This window comes from Hylobates moloch, unplaced genomic scaffold (assembly GCF_009828535.3).
Source record: "Hylobates moloch isolate HMO894 unplaced genomic scaffold, HMol_V3 SCAFFOLD_4, whole genome shotgun sequence".
Lineage (NCBI taxonomy): Eukaryota > Metazoa > Chordata > Mammalia > Primates > Hylobatidae > Hylobates > Hylobates moloch.
Window position 1 is genome coordinate 21,878,706 of NW_026652279.1, and position 21,263 is coordinate 21,899,968.

The 21,263-nt window shown below is 44.4% G+C and overlaps 1 protein-coding gene across 10 annotated transcripts in view; it reads left to right on the forward strand.

Moving 5' to 3' along the window:
• ITPR1 (inositol 1,4,5-trisphosphate receptor type 1) overlaps positions 1 to 21,263 on the forward strand; it is a 363,343-nt gene that overhangs the window by 303,435 nt on the left and 38,645 nt on the right. For all 10 annotated transcript variants that reach the window (XM_058437182.1, XM_058437183.1, XM_058437190.1 and 7 more), the window contains 4 exons: positions 195 to 387; positions 7,301 to 7,423; positions 12,713 to 12,888; positions 18,368 to 18,532. In XM_058437182.1, the coding sequence (XP_058293165.1) occupies positions 195 to 387; positions 7,301 to 7,423; positions 12,713 to 12,888; positions 18,368 to 18,532 (657 nt within the window). The remainder of the gene's footprint in view (positions 1 to 194; positions 388 to 7,300; positions 7,424 to 12,712; positions 12,889 to 18,367; positions 18,533 to 21,263) is intronic.

Here is a 21,263-nt window from a genome sequence, read left to right on the forward strand (position 1 = left end):
TTAGGAAAATACTCTTCCAGAGTTACCCAAGCTATTTTTTATATAAATCTGAGACACACAGCCCAGTTTGGGGTTATAAAATCAGAGATCATATTATACTCAATCTTGACCACTGAGTCTACCACCAGTAGCAAATAGTCTTAGTAAAAGGTTTCAAAGATGAATATTTAATCTCATCCACTTTTTCATCCTAGATTGTCAGATTAGACCGAACAATGGAACAGATAGTCTTTCCCGTGCCCAGCATATGTGAATTCCTAACCAAGGAGTCAAAACTACGAATTTACTATACTACAGAGAGAGACGAACAAGGCAGCAAGATCAACGATTTCTTTCTGCGGTCTGAAGACCTCTTCAACGAAATGAATTGGCAGAAGAAACTGAGAGGTGGGTTCCAACGCATCAGCAACAATACAGAGAGACACAGTTCTGGGATTTCACAAACTTGGGCTTGATAGTGCGTTTATTTCCAAGCAGGAGCAAAGCTAGTATCATTTATGATACTTTGCACCTCTGACCACCAGGAGGTCATAACCAGTTTTGCAGCTGATCAGTGGTCTCAAGCCAAAGTGTGATAACTCCCCTGAAAAGGCTTCCTTCATCAGAATTTGACTTGATTTGATTGGAAAGCTCCATGGAAGACTTTTTGAATGCCTCTTTTGGTATCTCTATGTAGAAAATAAAAAGGAAAGGGAAAAGCCCAGGCCCTTGAGCTCACAGGATGGTTCACTTGAGCAGGAAATTCACCCTGCTTGCTGGCTCATTTACTAGCACACCTGCTCCAGAGACTCTGGTATTTTCCCTTTTACGGGGTAACTTGGATTTTAGACTAAATCGTTTTATAGGCAATGGAATCATTTGCCACATAAGATGCATCATTGCTCACCAGCGAGTCCCATTGAGTATCCCAGCCAGTCAGGTGGAAATTACTTGTCTGAAACACATTCGTAGGGCTTCCCCAGGGAGCTTCCCTGTTCCCGGTTTTCACTGGGGTTTTAATGTGATCCTTCAGTACCAGCCTTGTGCTTGGCACCGGCTGTTGAGACCAACGTAAAAAGGATCGTGCTTCATTTCTATCTGTTCATCAGGAGCCAGATTTTTTTATTTGAAACACTGGATTCCAGCTATAGTTGTGATGTGTTGAGCTCTTTCTGAGGGGTAGAGCTGGCGTGGAGAACAGCCGTGTTGGAGGTCAGTTTCCCAGAGCTTTCATCTTCTCCGTGATACTGCCAGTCTGAGCAGGCACGGACCAGCGCTATCTGTGTTTTTTATTCCCTTTTCTCCCTACCTGCCTGCATCCCTAGATTAGGCTAATGGCAGATAAGGTGGTGCAAGAAGGTTTGCCCAAAGGTCCCATTCCCACCTCACTTCCAGCCCCGTTGTACTCTTGCTCATCTCTAAGGGGCACCTCCCTGTGCAGCACTTTCAAACGTTACAAAAAGTCTGGCCAGGCCAAATCTGTCCCTCAGCCAGCTCGATGTCTCGTGTCTGACCAAGGGGCCAGGGGACCATTAGCAGACTAGCCTCTGTGGCCTCCACGGTATGGACCTCAGGAGACACAGGTGCAATTCTACCTGGTATCAGAGTGTCCTCATAGCCTACTGTAGATTCCTCAAAGACTCTTGCAGCTCCAGGATCCTCATGAACATGGAAACCTTTACAGAGCACCATGCTTGGGCAATAAGAGGGAAAAAGATACCCTGTACCCCAAAAGGAGACATAGACCCCACCCATTTCATCCTCATTTTTCTAGCTATTATGTGACATAGGCGAAAACTTACCTGTTGCTTTTGTTTTTCACTGGGATATTTCATCATTCCAGCTTTAGGGAATAATCCTGAGGTGTTTTGTTTTTGTTTTTGTTTTTGTTTTTTGAGACAGAGTCTTGGTCTGTCGCCCAGGCTGGAGTGCAGTGGCACAATCTTGGGTCACTGCAACCTCCGCCTCCCGGGTTCAAGCGATTCCCCTGCCTTAGCCTCCTGAGTAGTTGAGATTACAGGCACATGCCACCATGACTGGCTAATTTTTGTATTTTTAGTAGAGACAGGACTTCACCATGTTGGCCAGGAGGGTCTCAAACTCCTGACCTTGTGATCCACCCACCTCGGCCTCCCAAAGTGCTGGGATTACAGGTGTGAGCCACTGCGCCTGGCCAATCCTGAGTTCTTGTATCCAAACCTCCATGATAGTTAATAAGCTGTAATTTTAGCCTTATCAGCATATGTGTCTATGAAATTGGTCAGACACATACACTGATACATTCATTCTCTACAAATTGTTTTGTGAAATGTTTATGTATAATGTGTGTATTTTATAGGTTCTCCAAAAGGCTTATTTTGGAGATGACAAAAAGGTTTTCACCTTTTCTGGTGAGATGAGATATCTCCTTATCCCTTTTTTTGAGAGATTGTCTCCAGCCTGGAATAGTAGGAGGACCCTCAGCCCCAAAGAGTGAGGAATCAGTTCTAGTCCATTTCTGCCCCCCAGAGGCTCCATGGCCCTGGGACAAATGGCTTAACTGCTCCCAGACCCTCACCTGTGAAGTGAGGGATTAAGATGACCTAATTGATGGATTGTAGCGTGGTCATTATGCCAAAACTTATATTATATCGTAGCTAATACCTTCCTTATTTCAGTCATTCTTTTTTTGAAAAACAGTTTTCATTTGAGTGAAACTTAAGCACAACTGCAGTTGTCAGCTGAAAGATTTTAATTGGCTTCAAAACTATCTGCTGGTAAGAGAGAAATTGAAAATAATAACTGAATTAACTATGAGTTGGACACTTGGGGAGGGAGAAATGTACTCATCAGAAATACAATTAAAATGAAATGCATTTTCCCCTCTAAGTAGCTTATATCTCTCCTAATAAGTCTGCAGAATCAATTTTTCAGGCTCATGCATTTCGCCGTTTTACCTTTTCCTGATGTATTGCAGAGGATCATCTGTGCTTCAGTAAATATGCAGCGAGGGCTCAGACACATAGTGAGGTCTGTCTGAGACTGATGGGGCTTAGTATTTTCTTCTGCAAGATTAAAATAGCAATTGCTCTGCGCTTCATGAACTCTCTTCCCTGCTTTATTTACACTAGAACACACACATACTCTTCTGTGCACTCACATCCTCTCTCTCACCGTCCCTCTCTGACATCCTTTCCTGAAGATCCTATCCCCAGTGAAGTGAAAACTCTGGGCTAGGAAAACAAGAAGGGAGAGAAAGAGGAAATCGAGGCAGAGGTGAATATGCTGACACTTTCTTGCATGGGGTTTTCCCGTGTGGTTATCCCACTCATATATGGAGTCCAAGCCTTCCAGTAAAGGTCTGTTCCTCTCAAACAAACACAAACAAACAAAAAACTAGGGAAGAATGTTACCAAGAGATGCCCTAGGCTTTGGTTATTTAAATTGCCTTGCCAATCCAGGATCACAGCACTCCATCTTTTTGCTATAATGTAGCAGGTATATTTATCCAACCAACTTTTAGCCCCTGATAAGTAGAAAACATGCTGTAAGGCAGCGGTCCCCAACCTTTATGGCAGCAGAGACTCGTTTCATGGAAGACAATTTTTCCACAGATCAGAGGGATGGTTTTGGGATGAAACTGTTCCACCTCAGATCATCAAGCATTAGATTTTCTTATGGAGTGTGCAGCCTACTAGATCCCTCACATGCACAGTTCACAATAGCGTTCGCACTCCTATGAGCATCTAATGCCCTCGCTGATGTGATGGAGGCAGAGCTTAGGCGGTAATGCTTGCTGCTCACCTTCTGCTGTGCAGCCCAGTTCATAACAGGCTATGGGCCAGAACTGGTCCGCAGCCCCAGGGTTGGGGACCCCTGCTATAAGGTACAGTGAGGAATTCAACAGTGTGTAAGCTATGACTCCTCCTGTGGGCACTTACTATCTGAAGTGGGCAGACAACAACGGCATATTTTTAAGTGGCTGCAATACCAAGCTGTTTGTGACTAGAGCTGTAATCAAGCATTGACACATGGAAGTACAAGAAAGGAAGGCTTCAGAGAAAAGGCAGGATCTGAGTAGCATCTAGAAAGGTCTGTAGGACTTGGATAGATGCAGCCTGAGAGACTGGGGGACAGGGAGATGTATTCGTTTCCCATTGCTGCTATAACAAATTACCACAGAGCTTGAAGCTTACGACAACATATGTTGATTATCTTACAGTTCTGGAGGTCAGAAGTCTGAAAAGGTTCTTGCTGGGCTAATACCAAGGTGTTGATAGGGCTGTGTTCCTTCTGAAGGCCATATCCTTTTCTAGCTGCTAGAGGCTACCTGAGGCCCCCGGATCCTCCCTCCACCTTCAAAGCAGCATTGTCCAGTAGAGCATTTCTCATGCTGTGCCACTGTGGCTCTGACCCTCCTGTTCCCTCTCTCACTCTCTCACCTATACGGACGTTTGTGACCACATTGGACCTACCCAGATAATCCAAGACAACCTCCCCACCTCACATCCTTAACCTAATCATACCTGCAAAGCCCCTTTTGCCAGGTAAGGTAGCACATTCACAAGTTCTAATGATTCACATGTCAACATGTTTGAGGGGGGCACATTATTTGGCTGCCACAGAAAGTAGGTTAGTTGCTTTTTATTGCTATATAACAAATTGCCCCAACATGTCGTGACTTAAAACAATAAATGTTTATTTTCTCACAGTTTCTTGGGGTCAGGAAGCCGGGAGTGGCTCCTCTGGATGGTTCTGGCTCAGGTCTTTCATTAGGTTGTAGCCAGGATGTCAGCCAGGGCTGCCATCATTTGAAGGCTTAAGTGGACCTAGGGAGTCCACTCCTCGGTGCTCTTACGTGGCTGTCGGCAGGAGGCATCAGTTCCCCTCCACATGGACCTCTCCATAGCTCTGCTTCAGCATCCTCATGACATGGCAGATGATTTCCTCAGAGCAAATTATTGATGAGGGAGAGGGAGAGGGAGAGAGAGAGGAGGAGGAGGAAGCCACAATGTTTTTTATTAATATCACCTAGTCTCAGAAGGCATGAACCAGCAGTTTCACTCTACTCTTACTTATTAGTAACAAGTCGTTAAGTCCAGCCCATACTCAAGTGGAAGGGAAATTAAGATGTACCACTTGAAGGGAGGAGGATCAAATAATTCATGAACATATTTTTAAATTGACACAAAGGGAGTGTGCAGAGGCTGGAGAGTATGGGATGTGTTCAGGAACCACCACTAGATTGGGATACAAAGGCAGAGTATATGGGGAAGGGGAGTGGGAGAAGTGTCTGGAAAGGTAGATAGGGACATAGTTCCACGTGCCACAGGAAATAAAAGACATTGCATGTCAAGATTGGTCTCTAAGTATCTTCTTGCACCTGGATAAATACCTAGTTGATTTGAAGGACTGAATGTTTGTCCAGATTGAAAACAACATTACAACTTAAGTAGAATGTTAGCCTTATAAAAATAAGATTTATTTTATGAACTATATGCCATAGTTGAAGACCATTTATTACCATCATATTAGCATATCCTGCAGTGCACACACTCACATTTGATACGGAGCACTCCCTCTGAAGCGAATGCTGGCTTACGCAGACCATCACTGAGCTTTGCCAGATCCTTTTTTCCTCCCCAACTTTGTTTTATGAGCTTTTTATACACACACTAGTGTGGAGAGGATATTTCAGATTCCCACATATCCATCACTCAGCTTCAGCAGTTATCAACTCTTTGCCATTCATCTCTTCTATCCTCTTCTGGAGTTTACATATCCAGATCAGAAGTGGGCTTCAGTCCCAGAAGAAACACAATAGCTGTTGTTTCTAGAGCAGATAATTGTCTCAGCTTAAATTTGCTTCAGCAATCAACTTACCAAAAACAGTACATTGCTACCTAGTGGTTGACTGGGTCCTGGCTGGCTCCCCCATTGAATTCTGACATGGGTCATTTATTTTTATCCCTGTCGCTGACCCCAGAGGATCACTAACCTGGGTAACAAGATCTCCACTGCTTCTGCCCTGTGCTGGGCCTCAGTTTCCCTCGTTTATACAATGAGAGATTTTAAACTAGATGATTGCTCATGGCTCTAAAACTCTACAGTTTGGAAACATTGCCTGTTACCAAGTGCAAACATGATATGGGCGATTAATAAATTACCCAGGGCTCTATTTAATTGTACCATAATTTTATTTTGGTTGGAAGCTCCCAAAGGCTTGGCTGCTGCTACAAGCATTATTATAGGGCCATTGGATTTGTCATTGGCTGCTGTCCCAAAGTTACATGATGACTTCATTGGGAAAAAGAAATATATGATAGAGATCCATTCTCACGTACTCCATGCTTTTCTCTGGAGGGGGATGATGTGGAATGAGACTGTCTTTTGGAAATTTTGCCTCTGACATGGACACTGAAATTATGCCTACCATGTCTATTTTGGAGCATCACCCTAAGTGTAAAGCACCATTGAAAAAGAGTTCAGGGAAAAAGGCACCCCTGTAACCAAGCGTTTGTTGTTCTAAGACTGAGAGTGCCCGGCCAGTGTGGGATAACCTGTGGGCAACGGTGGATTAAGGTGGCAGCAATGTCCAAAGTGTCTCTGTCTCTTGCCCCTTTGTGATGGCTTTGCTGCCACATCCTCTCTCTGCCATAGCCCTGGAAATGCGAACTCTGCTGCTGACCACCAGGTCAGCAACTTGTACCCTTCACTTCCCTGTCCTCAAGAATGATCATCCAACTTCAGGGAAATGGCAGATGACTCAATGCCAGGAAAGGAATCATTGTCTTGCTTTTAGGCACTGGCCTGTTAGCGGAGCATGTTGAGCCAGAGAGGAATGTGGAAATGATACCAGCCCTAGTCTGGGGCCCGGTGGGGCTGACTCTGAATGCTGTATCTCCCCTGCCCCTCCCCAGTGCCCCGCACTTCTAAAAAGCTAATTGAATTTTTGGGTCTCTCTGGGCATCTCGTCTGGTCCCGGAGCCCTAGGGGGAACCGAGGACTCAATATGTGAACTCTGGATAACCCCCGGATTCCGTAACTGATGGCTGTGGCTGGGGTATGCAGGGTTTATAGATGCTCCAACTTTTCTCTTTTTCCCCTCTCCTTACTCCACCCCCAATACATCTTCTATTCCAGTAAGTACTCCACACATAAATAAACCAATCTGATGTCATTATGTACCAAGTTCAAAACAAACGATCATTTTTACTGTTGTGGTAAAAACCGGGAACAAAAGTGGACTTGTGGGGCAGAGCAGGCGGAAGGGCCACACTGCATTCCTGGCGTTCCGGCTTGGGATCTCCAACCTCACACGGCTTTGCCTTTGTCTCTGCAGCCCAGCCCGTGTTGTACTGGTGTGCCCGCAACATGTCTTTCTGGAGCAGCATTTCGTTTAACCTGGCCGTCCTGATGAACCTGCTTGTGGCGTTTTTCTACCCATTTAAGGGAGTCCGAGGAGGTACCCATATCTTTTAACTTCAAAAAACCTATTAGAAGCAGCAGGAAGGCTATGACTTGCATCTCAATTGTGGTTCCTGGATGTATTGGTGCAATATTGGGGATCCCAGTTATCCACATTCAGACAAGAGGAGAGTGTAGCTGTTACCACAGATTTAGTTTTAAATCTAACTTAAAATAATTTAACTTTTGTATCCATTTTTTTTAACCAGGAAAGAAAGAGAAGCAGCTAGATACTATTAAACCTGAGAGAAAGTCTCTTAATCAGCCCCTTGTTTTATATATGAGGAAGCTATGTCTCAGGGCAGTTAAGAGATCGGGCCAAAGTCACATAGCTAACTAATGGCAGAGCTAACCCTAAAACACAGATGTCTTGATGCTCAGTCCAGTGTATGTATTGCCACACTGCACTTCTGGAATTGATTTCAGACTAAAGAATTTGTAAGAAATCTCTGGAATATTTTTTTTGCCAGTGGTCAGAGGGGAGGCAGGACTTGAATGACTGCAGACTGTGCAATGTTTAGTCTATTAAGAGGTACCTGCCATTATTCACATAACAAAACTTGATGATTATGGTCTTTCTGGATTCCCCCCAGCCCACCTCCTTCCAGGCTACACATTTTGCTGAGAAAAGGCAGACAATTCGGAGGGAGGCATTTTGCTCTTTGGGGCCCCTTAACACATTAATGGCACCCTAGAGGCGTCCTCACTTGTGGGGTTCCAGTGGCAGGCATTCAGAGCTCCTCTTCTGTGATACATTCATGGCCCCTTTTCTGACATTCACAACAGCCACCTGGGAGGTCCACCTCCCAGCTAAATTTTTCATCAGAGCTTTTTGGCAGATCACCTCACATATGCATATAACAACCTGCCAGGAACCACCCTGTGTGAAAGATAATGGGATAAAGAACCAAAACGTAAGACACAGAAACCACACAGGAGTAAGTTTCAGGCTCCACTCTTTAGCTTAATCATGCAGACATCAACTGAAGCAGACATGTATGGGTAGTGGGTCAGTTTAAGGACCAATTTGAAAGCGATGTCATATTGTGTAATGCTTATATGCCTAAGTTACCCTTTTGAGGAGTTAGCTTTTCTGTTTGACCTTAAGTTACATGGAAGCCACCATCTGAATGCCCTCCCTCCGAAAAGTACAATCTAAACACAAGTCCAGGGGGGATTTTTTTTTAATGTCATGTCAGGAAACATGAATGCCCATGTCTATGTCTAAAAAGATTTGACTAGAACCCAGGGCTACAAGGTTTTCTCTTTGGGGATGTCCACCTTAACCCAGCTGCCAGTCAGCAGAGGTATGTGTGGCAGAAGGCTAGTGAGGAGCTCAGTCGGCTGTGGCGGAGGAGGCCCAGGTCTCCTTTCGCCTCAGGGAAGTTATCATGTTCCTCACAGCAGATTATTCAACCCTTACCTTGTGTGTGTTTTCACTTACTCTCCATTGCCTTAAAAATATTTCAAACAGATTTTATTATTTGCCACGTCTGTTTTCTTCACCAGTCATTTGTGGCAGCATTCAGGCCAGTTCTGGGGACAGGGAGTTAACAGCCCCCCACCCTTCAGTGACAAGCTTCCTGCAGTGCCATTCTTAGACTTAGGAAGTCCAGAGACTTAAGGTCTCTGCCTGACTCCTGCTGCCCATTTGCCAAGCCACTCTGGGCAAGCCACTTCAGCAAGTCCTTGTCATCCTCTATGTGAAGAGATGCTTACATTAAGCCCATGGTTAGAAAACTTTGATATGGCTTCAGAAAGTCCTGTAGAACCCGGGGAAGAACAGTTGGCAAACTAGTCAAGATCTCCAGAGCATGTGTTTCTTGCCCATCCAAGCTTGAGATCTCCTGGATGGTATGACTATTGAGGGTCCTTCCAACTCTAAAATGGTGCATTCTGAATGAGCCATCAACTCAGGCTGGTCTGCAGGAGGCAAGGATGCCTGGTTTGGAATCATGGGCTTGAGAACTTCATGCTGATGGACTAAACTGAAAGCATTAATCAGAGCTCCTAGGAGATTTGACCTGAGGCTGATATGACCCAAGGAAGCCTTTTCCATTATCTAGTAGCTGATATTGCCTTAAGTGCATCAGTTCACTCTCAGAGGGATTCTTTTTTCCTTTTGTAAGATGCATTGAGGGCATTTCCTATACTCACTGCTAACCATCCTCAGTAGAAGGGTTGTATTAACCCTGCCTAGAAACAAGATCTGGTTTGTTGACCTGAAAGTATTTCTTTGAGCTAATATGTGTTAGGATTTGTTGCATCCTAAAGGCAAGATTTCATAATGTCCCTCTTGAATGTGTATAATAGCCGTATTATGTGTGCTGATTTTGTGTGGTTCTGTGGCTTACAAGGTTTGCGACTGCCAAGAACCAGTGGCCTTAAAAGCTCCTTTTCAAAAGTATCACTGCCCGCCCCCCACCTTTGTTTTAGAACTGACAAGTTACAGTCTTTCAAAAGCGTGCAACTCAGGCAGCTTCAGATTGCTTACTGAATTTGTCAGCATGCCGTGATGGCTAAAGCAAATGTAGTACTACTTTTTAAATGTTTTTATTATTGAAATTGTCAAATATACACACAAGTAGAAAGACCAGTATAATGAGCTACCATATACCTATCAGCCAGCTTTAACAATTTTGCCTATCTTGTTTCATCTATCCCCGTACTATATTTTCTGAAACATTTTAAAGAAGTCTAGACATCTTGGGTTTTTTGTCCATAAATATTTCAGTGTATATCTCTAACTTATGAGGACATTTTAAAATACGTATAATCACCATGCCATTATCATATCTAACAAAACTAACAGCAAATCCTGTAATAGCCTGTCCAAATTCAGATTTCTCCAACTGTCTCAAAGATGTCTTTCTAGAGTTGGTTTTTTGGAATCTAGCACTATGTTTTTTTAACACTGCTGTTATAGTGAGGAGACAGCATTTTTACATTGGCCTCTTCAGGATTTGGGACATACATTGTACTGGTCACACTGATGATACTGAGATCATTTTAAGAGTCCATTTAAAATGGCATTAAGCATTTCAGAAAATGATAAGTAAGCCACAGACTGGGAGAAAATAGTTGCAAAATATATATCTGATAAAAGGCTTATATCCAGAATATGTAAAGAACTCTTAACAATACAAAAACTATTCAATGGAAACAGTGGGCAAAGCATTTGATCAGACACTTCACAGAAGAAGATGTATGAATGGCCAGTAAGCACGTGAAACGATGTTGAGCATCACTAGTTATCAGGGAAATGTAAATTAAAATCACAACACCATACCACTGCAAACCTACTAGAATGACGAAATGAAAAAGATGGGCACTACCAAGTGTTGGTGATGGTGTGGATCAGATAGAACTGTCATATACTGCTGGTGGGAAGGCAATGTGATACATTCACCTTGGAAAACAGTTTGGTATTGTCTTTTAAAGTTAAACATATATGTAGGATCCAACATTCTACTTCTCTATGTTTGTCCAAGTGAAATGAAAATATGTCCACTCCAAGAATTGTACATTATTTGTAATCACTCCAAACTGGAAACTCATTGATTGTTAACTGGACAAATAAATTGTAATATATCCATACTATAATATAGTCAGCAATAAAAAGTACAAAGTATCAACACATACATGGTAACCTGGATGCATCTTAAAAACTTGCTAGATGAAAGAAGTCAAGCACAAAAGACTACCTGATAGGATTATTTTCCCATTTTTATGAAATTCTAGAAAGTGCAAAGCTATAGGGACTGACATTAGATCAGTGGTAGCTGGGGGTAGGGATGGGGCAAGGCATCACCTGCAGAGAGGCACAAGGAGACTTTTAGAGTGATAAAAATGTTCTGTATCTTGACTGTGGTGACAATTACATGCGGTGGTCACATGACTATATAAACTGCCAAGATTCACCAAATTTTACACTTAAAATACATGGATGTTTTAAAATATTGATTAAGGACCATCGACTTCAGAGGCAAACGGTCTGCAGCCATTTGCTGCATCACTTTGGGCAAGAAATGTAACCTGAGACTCAGTTTCCTTTAGAGTAGACTGGGGACAATAGGATAAATAAATGATCATCAACGTCAAGGGCTTGACACGATGTCTAACAATTGTTAAATGCGTAGAAAGCGGCACATGTGCCTCAATGTGCACTTCTTGAATTTCTGAGAAACCTCTGCCTCTTTGTCCCCATTCCCAATCAGCTTTGCCTTTTGAAGGATTTCAAAAGGGAAGAGGTAAGTGGCTGGGCTGGGGGGAACAGTTGTTAAAGTGAGGCTGAATCTCGGCAGGCGTGGACTCAATGAACTAGGGCAGCCAGCAGCTGGTGGAAGAGCTGTGCCCTGCAAAGGTGTCTCCTCCCCAATGGTGCCACAATCCCAGCATCTCTGAAGAAGTGAAGCTCCTTTATATAAGTGGCCTTAATCATGTAGTGCTGCTTGTTTACATCTGAAGGAGACTCAAAATGTGACAGCATTTGAAATAGGGGTGTTTTTTTTTTAATGAGTGTTTTACAGAACTATATTTTTAGCCGTGTTGGCTCATGTTATATAACCAAGCCGTCTCGTGGGACACTCTAAATAGAACTTGCAGTAGCAAGAGATGACAAAAATTGGTATAAGCTCTTTGACTGCAGGGATAATCTAATTGTAGGATGATGCTCATGACACGGAAGTTGCCTTTCTCCTTCCCTTGGAGAAATCTGATTCAGGCAGGGGACCTGCAGTTTTCCGTTGCATACTTTTAATAGAAATTAAGTTTAGGCTTCCACGTCGCCTTCTCTGAGTGAAGTGTGACACATGCATGAGTTTTATTTCTCGAACAAGCTTTTCGTGAGTACCTTCCAGGCACCAGGTACTTCCCTTGGGGAATGTGCAATCTGGTGAGAGAGAGACAAGTAAACTGACCATTAGGAAATAATGTCCTGTAGGGATGACTGGAAGCAGGGAGTACGGAGGAGGAGGGAACTCCTGACATGTTTTTGTGGGGAGGAAGGGGATTGGGGGAGGCTTCCTGGAAGAAGTAATGTCAAAGCTGAGACCCGAGATGAATGAGAAGGGAAGAACTTCCCAGCAGAAGGAGCATGTGTGAAGGCTTGGAGGTCAAAAGATGCTGATGGGACTGGTTATGGATGGGGCAGAGAATTTGAGGTGAGAGTTGGGACTGCTAAGCCCAAAAAGTTATTGAAGAATCTGTAATGGTGCATGTTTTAGGTCTTTCCCCTGTACTCAGTGAATGCACAGATTAGTGAGAGAACCCTGTTTTGTCCTTGCAGGAACCCTGGAGCCCCACTGGTCAGGACTCCTGTGGACAGCCATGCTCATCTCTCTGGCCATCGTCATTGCCCTCCCCAAGCCCCATGGCATCCGGGCCTTAATTGCCTCCACGATTCTACGATTGATATTTTCAGTTGGGTTACAACCCACGTTGTTTCTTCTGGGCGCTTTCAATGTAAGTGTGAATACCTTCCTTGCCACTGTTTTGTTTGCAGATTAATAGGAGTGCCTTGCATTCTGGTTTCTAGAATCCTGGCCTCTGCTTTCAGTCCAGAAAATTATTGTTTGGGGCAACTGTGTAAATAGCAGAAGCAAGGGATTGCTGCAGGTGGACGTCTCCCTCTTGACCTCCTCGTGGTGCAGTGAGCCTTGTAATGTATCCCTTGGGCATCAGCACTCTCACTTTTAGGGACTATCCCTGTCAGGAGATAGGCCGAAAAAGTGGTAGCGCTTTGAGATTTAAGTTAGTTTTGCCAATCTGGTCAAAGCTTTGTTGGGACAGAAGATTTTAGACAATAAGTGAAATGATCAAATATTAACACAGTACCCACTTCTGGAAAGGGCCACATAGAAAAGAAGGGATAGGTAAGAGGGCCTGGCCAAATACAGAGACAGGGCAGGTAGAGAGGGAAGAGGAGAAGCAGAGACAATTCTTTAAAAGTCAGTGGTGACATTTAGAAATGCTGTTTCACTACCATTGAGAGATAGAAGCCAATTTCATCTCTGGAAGAATTCTTAGGAGAAACTGATATAAAACCATACATTGGAGAGGCTTCCTGGTGAAGGGAAGGAGAAAATTTGGACATGTGAGGCACTGGAGGATCTAAAAATGCCTTCCACGGGTTTCTGCCCTGAGCATATAGGAAGCTGAGGTCCCGTGCAAAACTGGAAGTGATATCGCAAAATAATACAGTAATTCAGTGCAACAGCAAAAGTCCCAAAGGGGTATTCAAATGGCACAGGCAGCAAGGACTTTAGAGGAGAAGAGGCCATGTCAAGCTGAAAAGCTTAGAGCGGGGAGGAGGCAGGATGGAAGTTAGGACTTAAGGAATGGAGGGCCAGGCTCGGTGGCTCACATCTATAATCCCAGCACTTTGGGAGGCCAGGGTGAGTGGATCACTTGAGGTCAGGAATTTGAGACCAGCCTGGCTAACATGGCAGAACGCTATCTCTACTAAAAATACAAAAATTAGCTGGGTTTGATAGCATGCGCCTATAATCCTAGCTACTCGGGAGACTGAGGCTGGAGAATCACTTGAACCTGAGAGGTGGAGGTTGTAGTGAGCTAAGATGGCACCACTGCACTCCAGCCTGGATGACAAAGGGAGACTCCATCTCAAAAATAAATAAATGAACAAATAAATGAATAATTTTAAAAAAAGGGAATGGAGAGGATCTGGCCATGAAGCAGGGATTGAGAAGAGTTCTTTGGTTTCGTGGGCCCCATAGGCCAGAGCAGAACAGTGGGAAAGCTCGGGATGTTATCAACAGACAATAAAGAGTTTCACCTCATTCGTGGTTCAGTAGTGATCAGTAGGAACCGATCCTGTATAAGTCACTTGCAGCACTGAATTTTACGATAAAGCAACTGGACTTCATCCCCCAGGTCAGCATTCCCAGAGCATATTCCACATTGATAAATGAGGTGAAAAAAGGGTCCTGTGAGTGAATCCACATGAAAAATGCTGAAGTAAACACAATGAAAGGTTTCATTACTGCAGGCTTCCTCACAGACTTTAATGTACTAATATGGATTAGGAACCTCCAAGGAAAACAGGGTCTTTCTGTTTCCCAAACTCATTTTCCTGCAGTTTTTTCTAAGTATCACTTGAGATTAGTGTTGTATAGAATATATGTTGGAAACTCTGTTCCCAGTAGTGGAAAGTGCCTGTGGTGTTTTTGAGCCAAGAAATGGTCCATACGAAGAAGTATTCTTGAGAAAATGCATTCAGTATGGCATGTTATGTGGATTCATCAGGGGGGACTAGAGGCAAGGAGCCTTTTTAGGGGCTGTAGCGATGCTTTGATTAGGTTTGAGAAGCCTGAGTCTTGGACATAGTGTAGAAGAAAGAAGGGAGGTATGGACGTCAGAAATGGGAAGGAAATAGGCTGGGCACCGTGGCTCAAGCCTGTAATCCCAGCACTTTGGGAGGCCAAGGCGGGCAAATTGCTTGAGGCCAGGAGTTCAAGACCAGCCTGGCCAGTATGCATGTGAAACCCCTCTCTACTAAAAAAAAAATACAAAAATTAGCCTGGCATGGTAATGCATGCTTGTAATCCCAGCTACTTGGGAGGCTGAGGCACGAGAATCTCTTGAACCTGGGAGGCGGAGGTTGCAGTGGGCTGAGATGGTGCCACTTCACTCCAGCCTGGGTGACAGAATGAGACTGATTAAAAAAAAAAAAGAAAGAAAGAAAGAGAGAGAGAGGAGGAAATAGTAACACAGGGTGGGCACAGAGTCAGAACCTTACTCCACCCAGAAAGCAATGCGCTTGTATTAATTCGTTCTCACATTGCTATAAAATGCCTGAGACTCGGTAATTTATAAGAAAAGAGGTTTAATTGGCTTGAGGTTTTGCAGCTGTACAGGAAGCATGGCAGCATCTGCTTCTGGGGAGGCCTCAGGGAGCTTTCACTCATGGCGGAGTAAAAGCAGCAAAGTTGGAGCTGGAACAGGAGGAAGCGGATGGGGAGGCGCTACACACTTTTAAACAACCAGCTCTCTATCGCTATACTGTATCCAGGACAGGTGGCGCTAAACTATTTATGATCCAGTCACCTCCCACCAGGCCCCACCTCTGACACTGGAGATTACAATTGAACAGATTTGGTGGGGACACAGAACCAAATCCTATCGCCATTCTGGGTCCCTTTTTCAGACAAAGAGGGTATCACTGTCTTGACTGGGTAATGAAGGAGGCAAATATGGCTCCAAATTTTCAGTCACAAATGATTGGGAGAAGAATAATGTGGCCATCTAAAATGAAGTCATGCAAAGGTCTAGTTTTTCAGGGTGAAAATGCATTTAAATCGTTGACCTACTGGGCTTCAGGTGGAAAGACACGCTGTTAACGTGAGCTGCGGCATCTGGAAATACATGACCAGAACTACAGAGAGAGATCACTGTGGGAAGGGGAATGTAGGGATTGCCTGCAGTGAGAGGAAACCATTTAAGAAAGAAATACAAAAGAATTACATAAACAACTAGGTAGAAAAAATGTTCAGTATTTCAGAGGCTGTCTTCTATGGGCTGTCTAGTTCTTTTTTTTCTCTGGCCTTCTCTAATAATCATTCCACAGTTATCACTTCTTTAACACAAATCAGTTGGGGAAAAGACTCAGCTGAGATAATTAATTACCATTTACAACAACATGAGCTGGTAGGGGGCAAACAGCTATAATAAATAATTATTTAGAGTGAATTTTATTTTACATTTTTTTTGAGACAGAGTCTCGATCTGTCACCCAGGCTGGAGTACAGTGGTACAATCTCGGCTCACTGCAACATCCGCCTCCTGGGTTCAAACAATTCTCCTCCCTCAGCCTCCCAAGTAGCTGGGACTACAGGCGTGTTCCGCCATGCCTGGCTAATTTTTTGTATTTTAGTAGAGACGAGGTTTCACCGTGTTGCCGAGGCTGGTCGCGAACTCCTGAACTCAGGCAATCCATCTGCCTCGGCCTCCGAAAGTGCTGGGATTATAGGCGTGAGCCACCATGCCCCGCCTAGAGTGAATTTGAAAAGAGAGAAACACCCACATGGAATGTATGGGAGAGGGAAAGTACCTGTGGACGGAGACAGAGAAAGAATATTGGAGTTCTGAGAGCTGGAGGAGGAGAAGGTGGGGTCCTGAAGCCCAGCTGGGAGAGTGGTGAGCAGGGTGCAGTGGGAGACTTGTCACGCTGCAAGGAGCTGGGAAAGATGCTAAGAGCAGACGGGAAGACTGCTGGGTGCGCAGAATCCTTGGAGACTTCACATGAGCTGTCTCTGTTGAGAGGTGGGGATGGGAGCCAGATCTAAGACTAACAAGCAGAGTCCAGCCGCAGGCTGAGACCACAAATAGCAGCTATTTCCTGGGGAAGCAATGGAGAAAACTAGGGCAGAAGTTAGAGGGGAGAATGGATTCAGGTGAAGTGGATCACCCTGTTGTTAAGATGGCAGGAGCTGGGGTGTGTTTGAGGTCCTGTAATGTGTGATGTCACCCAGGGCACCATCTGCCCCTCCCTGAAACCACATAATGATGGATCGTCCAGAATCAGTGATACTTTCCCACCCTATGAAATCCCCTCCACTAGCAAAGGTTAGAATTTTGGAAAAAACTGGCAGATTGAATGCCTAGCCTGTCTGAGAAAGCCAGCAGCGATCTGTGGGTGTCGGCTTCCTCGCTTATCTGATTGCCGAGAAGCTCACTTACACCGACCTACCAGATTAACTGGCAGTATTTCCCCTGCACCTGTGGCCAAGGGAGCTAGAGTAGCAGAAGATGGTTTTACCAAGTGCATCCAGAGAGGTTCCTCTCTGGCCTCCTCCTGAGCCAAGTTTTTCTGTCAACATATTGCTAGAGATGGACTTCCAGGCCTTGGGGTTTCTATCAAAGGTGGGACTATATTGCACAGTAGTTCAGTTAGGACTCCTTCAGTTGTAGATGTCAGAAAACCTAATCCATGCTAGCCTCAGCAAAGGAGAATATGTATTGGTTCATTTTGACCAAGAAACCAAAAGCCTCGCTTCAGGCACAGCTGATACAGGGGCTCACACAGTGTCCTCAGGGCCCAGTTCCTCCTTGCCATCTTTCGGCTCTGTGTCCCCACTGCTGGTGGTGCCTTCAGTGTTGGTAATGTGGCAGCTCCAGAGTTTACAGCTGCTCAGGTTCAAAGTTGGTGGGAAAGAACAAAATTATCTTTGGCTGCAGTCCCAAGAAAGAGCTCAGTGGACATCATTGGCTCCATTTGGTCCTGTGTCTATCTCTAAACCAGTCATTGTACCCAGGGGAGTACAATATTGTGATGGCCAGGTTGGAGCCCCACCCAGACCTCAAAGACTGCTGCCCAGAGAGGAATGGTCCCCAAAGGAAAATGAGAAGTTATTCCCAGAAGAGAGGGCAGGAGAACAGAACTCATCCTGAAGTCCCTTATGTTTTTTTTTCTCCAAGAAAATTCTTGTTTTCCCTGTGAACTTAGGAGCAATGAAAGGCAAGAACTGATCACTGCTCGTTAAATTGCCACCTTACAGTGCCTAGAATGTAACAAATTCAGAAAATGCTTTTGATCATGCTGATCACAGGGTTCGTGGATTGAGGTGACTTCTGTGTTTGACTAACTCATACAAGAATGTTAGAAATGATTCATATCTCATTTTGAAAATCATAATCTCAGTATGTGTTAATTTTGTTTTTGCCATAGAGAAATGCTACTTGATTACTGTTGCGCATGAAGTTATTTGACTACCGTGTAATTTGTAATATGCCTGAAAAGCAAAGTAATGAAATGACTTAGATCTGCAAATGGTTCTTGGCGGGTTTGGTGGGCACCGGGTGGAAAAGGAAGCATTTCTTTGGGCACGGTGACTGAAATTCATTTGTGTGAGATGCTCTCTTTGCTCTCATGAAGAGTTTGGCACAGTCCGTGCCATCTGACTGGTCCTGTCATTGTTCTCAGGTATGCAATAAAATCATCTTTCTAATGAGCTTTGTGGGCAACTGTGGGACGTTCACAAGAGGCTACCGAGCCATGGTTCTGGATGTTGAGTTCCTCTATCATTTGTTATATCTGGTGATCTGTGCCATGGGGCTCTTTGTCCATGAATTCTTCTACAGTCTGCTGGTGAGTACCTGGTGTGGAAATATTTTATGTGTGGGGAAACTGGGAGAGTGTCCTATGTCCTCTCTCTCATCACAGACCCTTCCTTTTAATGGTAATTGGTGTGCCTGGTCCACCAAGATTGAAGCTCCACAGTTTGCAGCCTTTGGGGGATCTGAGAGGAAAGCTCCACAGGAATTGGGTCAGCCCAGGAATTCAGGAGTCACACAACTGCACTGTGTACTGTGCACTCCCGATCTGTTACTTCTCAGTAATGGAAAATGCCTGCAGTAGGTTCAGGAGATGTTTCCTTTCCATGCACCTTTGTTTTTCTTTACTTCTTAGACTCAGCCAGCACTTATACCAAGAGGAGTGTTTTTGAGGCTGTCATTCCAACAGTTCTCATGGAATCCATTTCTCATGAACACATGTAGTGACCACAAGAGTAGGAGCTAGTTTTGAAGCCCCAGGATTCATGATCATGAGCTCAGTAGATTTATTGGTCTAGGAGACCCTTTCAGTAGCTCATTTTGTTCCGATACGAGCCAAGTGCTTAATGTCTTGACAGTCTATAAAATAAGTTGGTTCCATCACCTTCCTCCTGAGCAGGTTTTTAAATTACAAATCAAGTAACTGCTTACTTTCCTGTAGTTAGAGGGAATCTAGACCTGTGGCGTTGTAGATAAGAAACCATTTTCTTGTACCTACATAAAATGACAGGAAGCATAAAATTGACCTATCTGCAAGCAACACCATAAAGAGCCTAGGAATATTAAAATATCTGTGAGGACAGAAATGACCAAGGCCCAAGGGTTGACTTACAAAGAGAGGGGGGACTTGCAAAAGGCAGAGCAAGGAAAGCTCTTCAGGGAGGTGCTTAGAAAATCCCCCCGAAGCACGTATGAGAGGCATCCAGCCACAATCTAGTTTGATCCTGTTGCATTTTCTAAAAGTGAACTGAGGTAGCAGCATCATCAGAAACTGGGAGTTACTCTTATCTTTCTGCAATAGGTTAGAGATTTGAAAGCACAAAATGCAACTGTGTGAGATGCTCCCTTCGCTTAACATACTTGACTGCCTTGTGCCTCAGTTTCCTCATCTGCAAAATGAGAACAGTGTATCTCCCTCACAGGGCCGTCATAGGGATTACATGCAGCTGTTCAGGTCAGGGTCTTAGAATAGCACTGCCGAACGATTGCCAGCTATTATTATTGTCTTTGTCATTCTATATTCCTTCCCCCGTCCAAAACACCATAAGGAATTCACCGTTCAGATCACTAGGATTAGCTCATTCCATTAGGGGTGGATTTTGGCAGGCTAAAGGGAATGGATTCTTTTCCCTCATCTTAAAATAGGTCTGGCTATATTTTGAGGTTTTAGGCAAAGAGGTCTCAGGATATACTTGTGATTCCCATTATGTGGCCTATTTTGGTCACTTTGTATCAGAAATCTTTAGAGACTTATGTCTGTTCTGGAACTTTTTGTCTCATGCCATCATGTCCCTGGACAACAAATTCCTGTCATCCCTTGGGAGGGTGGCAGAGTTCAGTTGGTGGTCTCTCTCATCCCTGCCAAGGGGTCTCTCCCAAGAGACAGGATATTCCGCTTTGGTCAATGCCACCTCGCCCCAGTAGACACTTCGACCTTTCCTCCAATCTGCCTCCAGTTGGCTTTGCTTCTTTTCTGTTCATTTGAGTCCCCTTCTTTTGATTACTTGCAATGCAGGCCAGTGCCAGTGCCTGATGCAGGGCACATAATGGTGAGAGGAACACAGTCCCTACCCTCATAGGCCTCAGTCAGGAGCACAGCACAGGGACAGCCGTTTTGTGAGTGCTCACCCTGCACTCTTCTCTACACACTCTCACTACCACCTTTGAGGTAGATGGTATCTTCCAATTACACCTGAGGAAACTGAGGCTTGGTGAGGTTAGGTAACTTGCTCAGAGTCACACTGTAACTGGTGGAGGCAGGAGAGCCACACAACTCTGTTGATTCCGAAGTTGGCACTGCCTTTTATTCAAGCATGTGAAAAAGTCCTTGCATCAGTGAAACTGGCATTTCATGTTCCAGTTTGCATCTGTGCTTTCAAGTCTCTAACCTATCACAGAAAGATAAGGGTAACTCTCAGCTTCTGATGATGCTACCTCAGTTCACTTTTAGGAAACGCAATAGGATCAAACTAGATTGTGGTTGGGTGCCTCTCCTGTGCTTCAGGGGGGATTTTCTAAGCTTGACTTGTTTGTGGCTTCAACTGATGTGCTCCTTTTGGTATCAAAGCACTACTGGATGTGTCTGGTAAGAACCAGAAAACACGGACACTTCAAATTATTCTACTAATAAGGAAAGCCTGCAACCAAAAGAAATTGGGCTGCCTGTAAAAGGAGAGAGACCTGAGCAGGGAACACCCATGTGTTCCAGGGTTGGGAGAGCTCCCTCCATGCCAGCAGGCCAGAAAGTAGGGAAGGTAATCTGGTGGCCTAATTAAACTGCCGCCCACCCCAAAGACTGGCTGGACCTGATCTTGAGCCTGCATTAAAGCTGTGTCCTTAGAAAAATATTAACACCTGGAGATGAAAATGTGCAAAGTTCATAAGCAGGCAGTTAACAAAAGCAGAAATCCAGATGGTCAGTAAATACGGAAAAATGTTCATCCTTGGTGCTAAACAAAGACATGCTAATTAAAACAGTGCAATCCTGTGTTTTACCTGTGACATTAGTGAAGGTTAAAAAGCCTGATGGTGCCCAGTACTAGTGA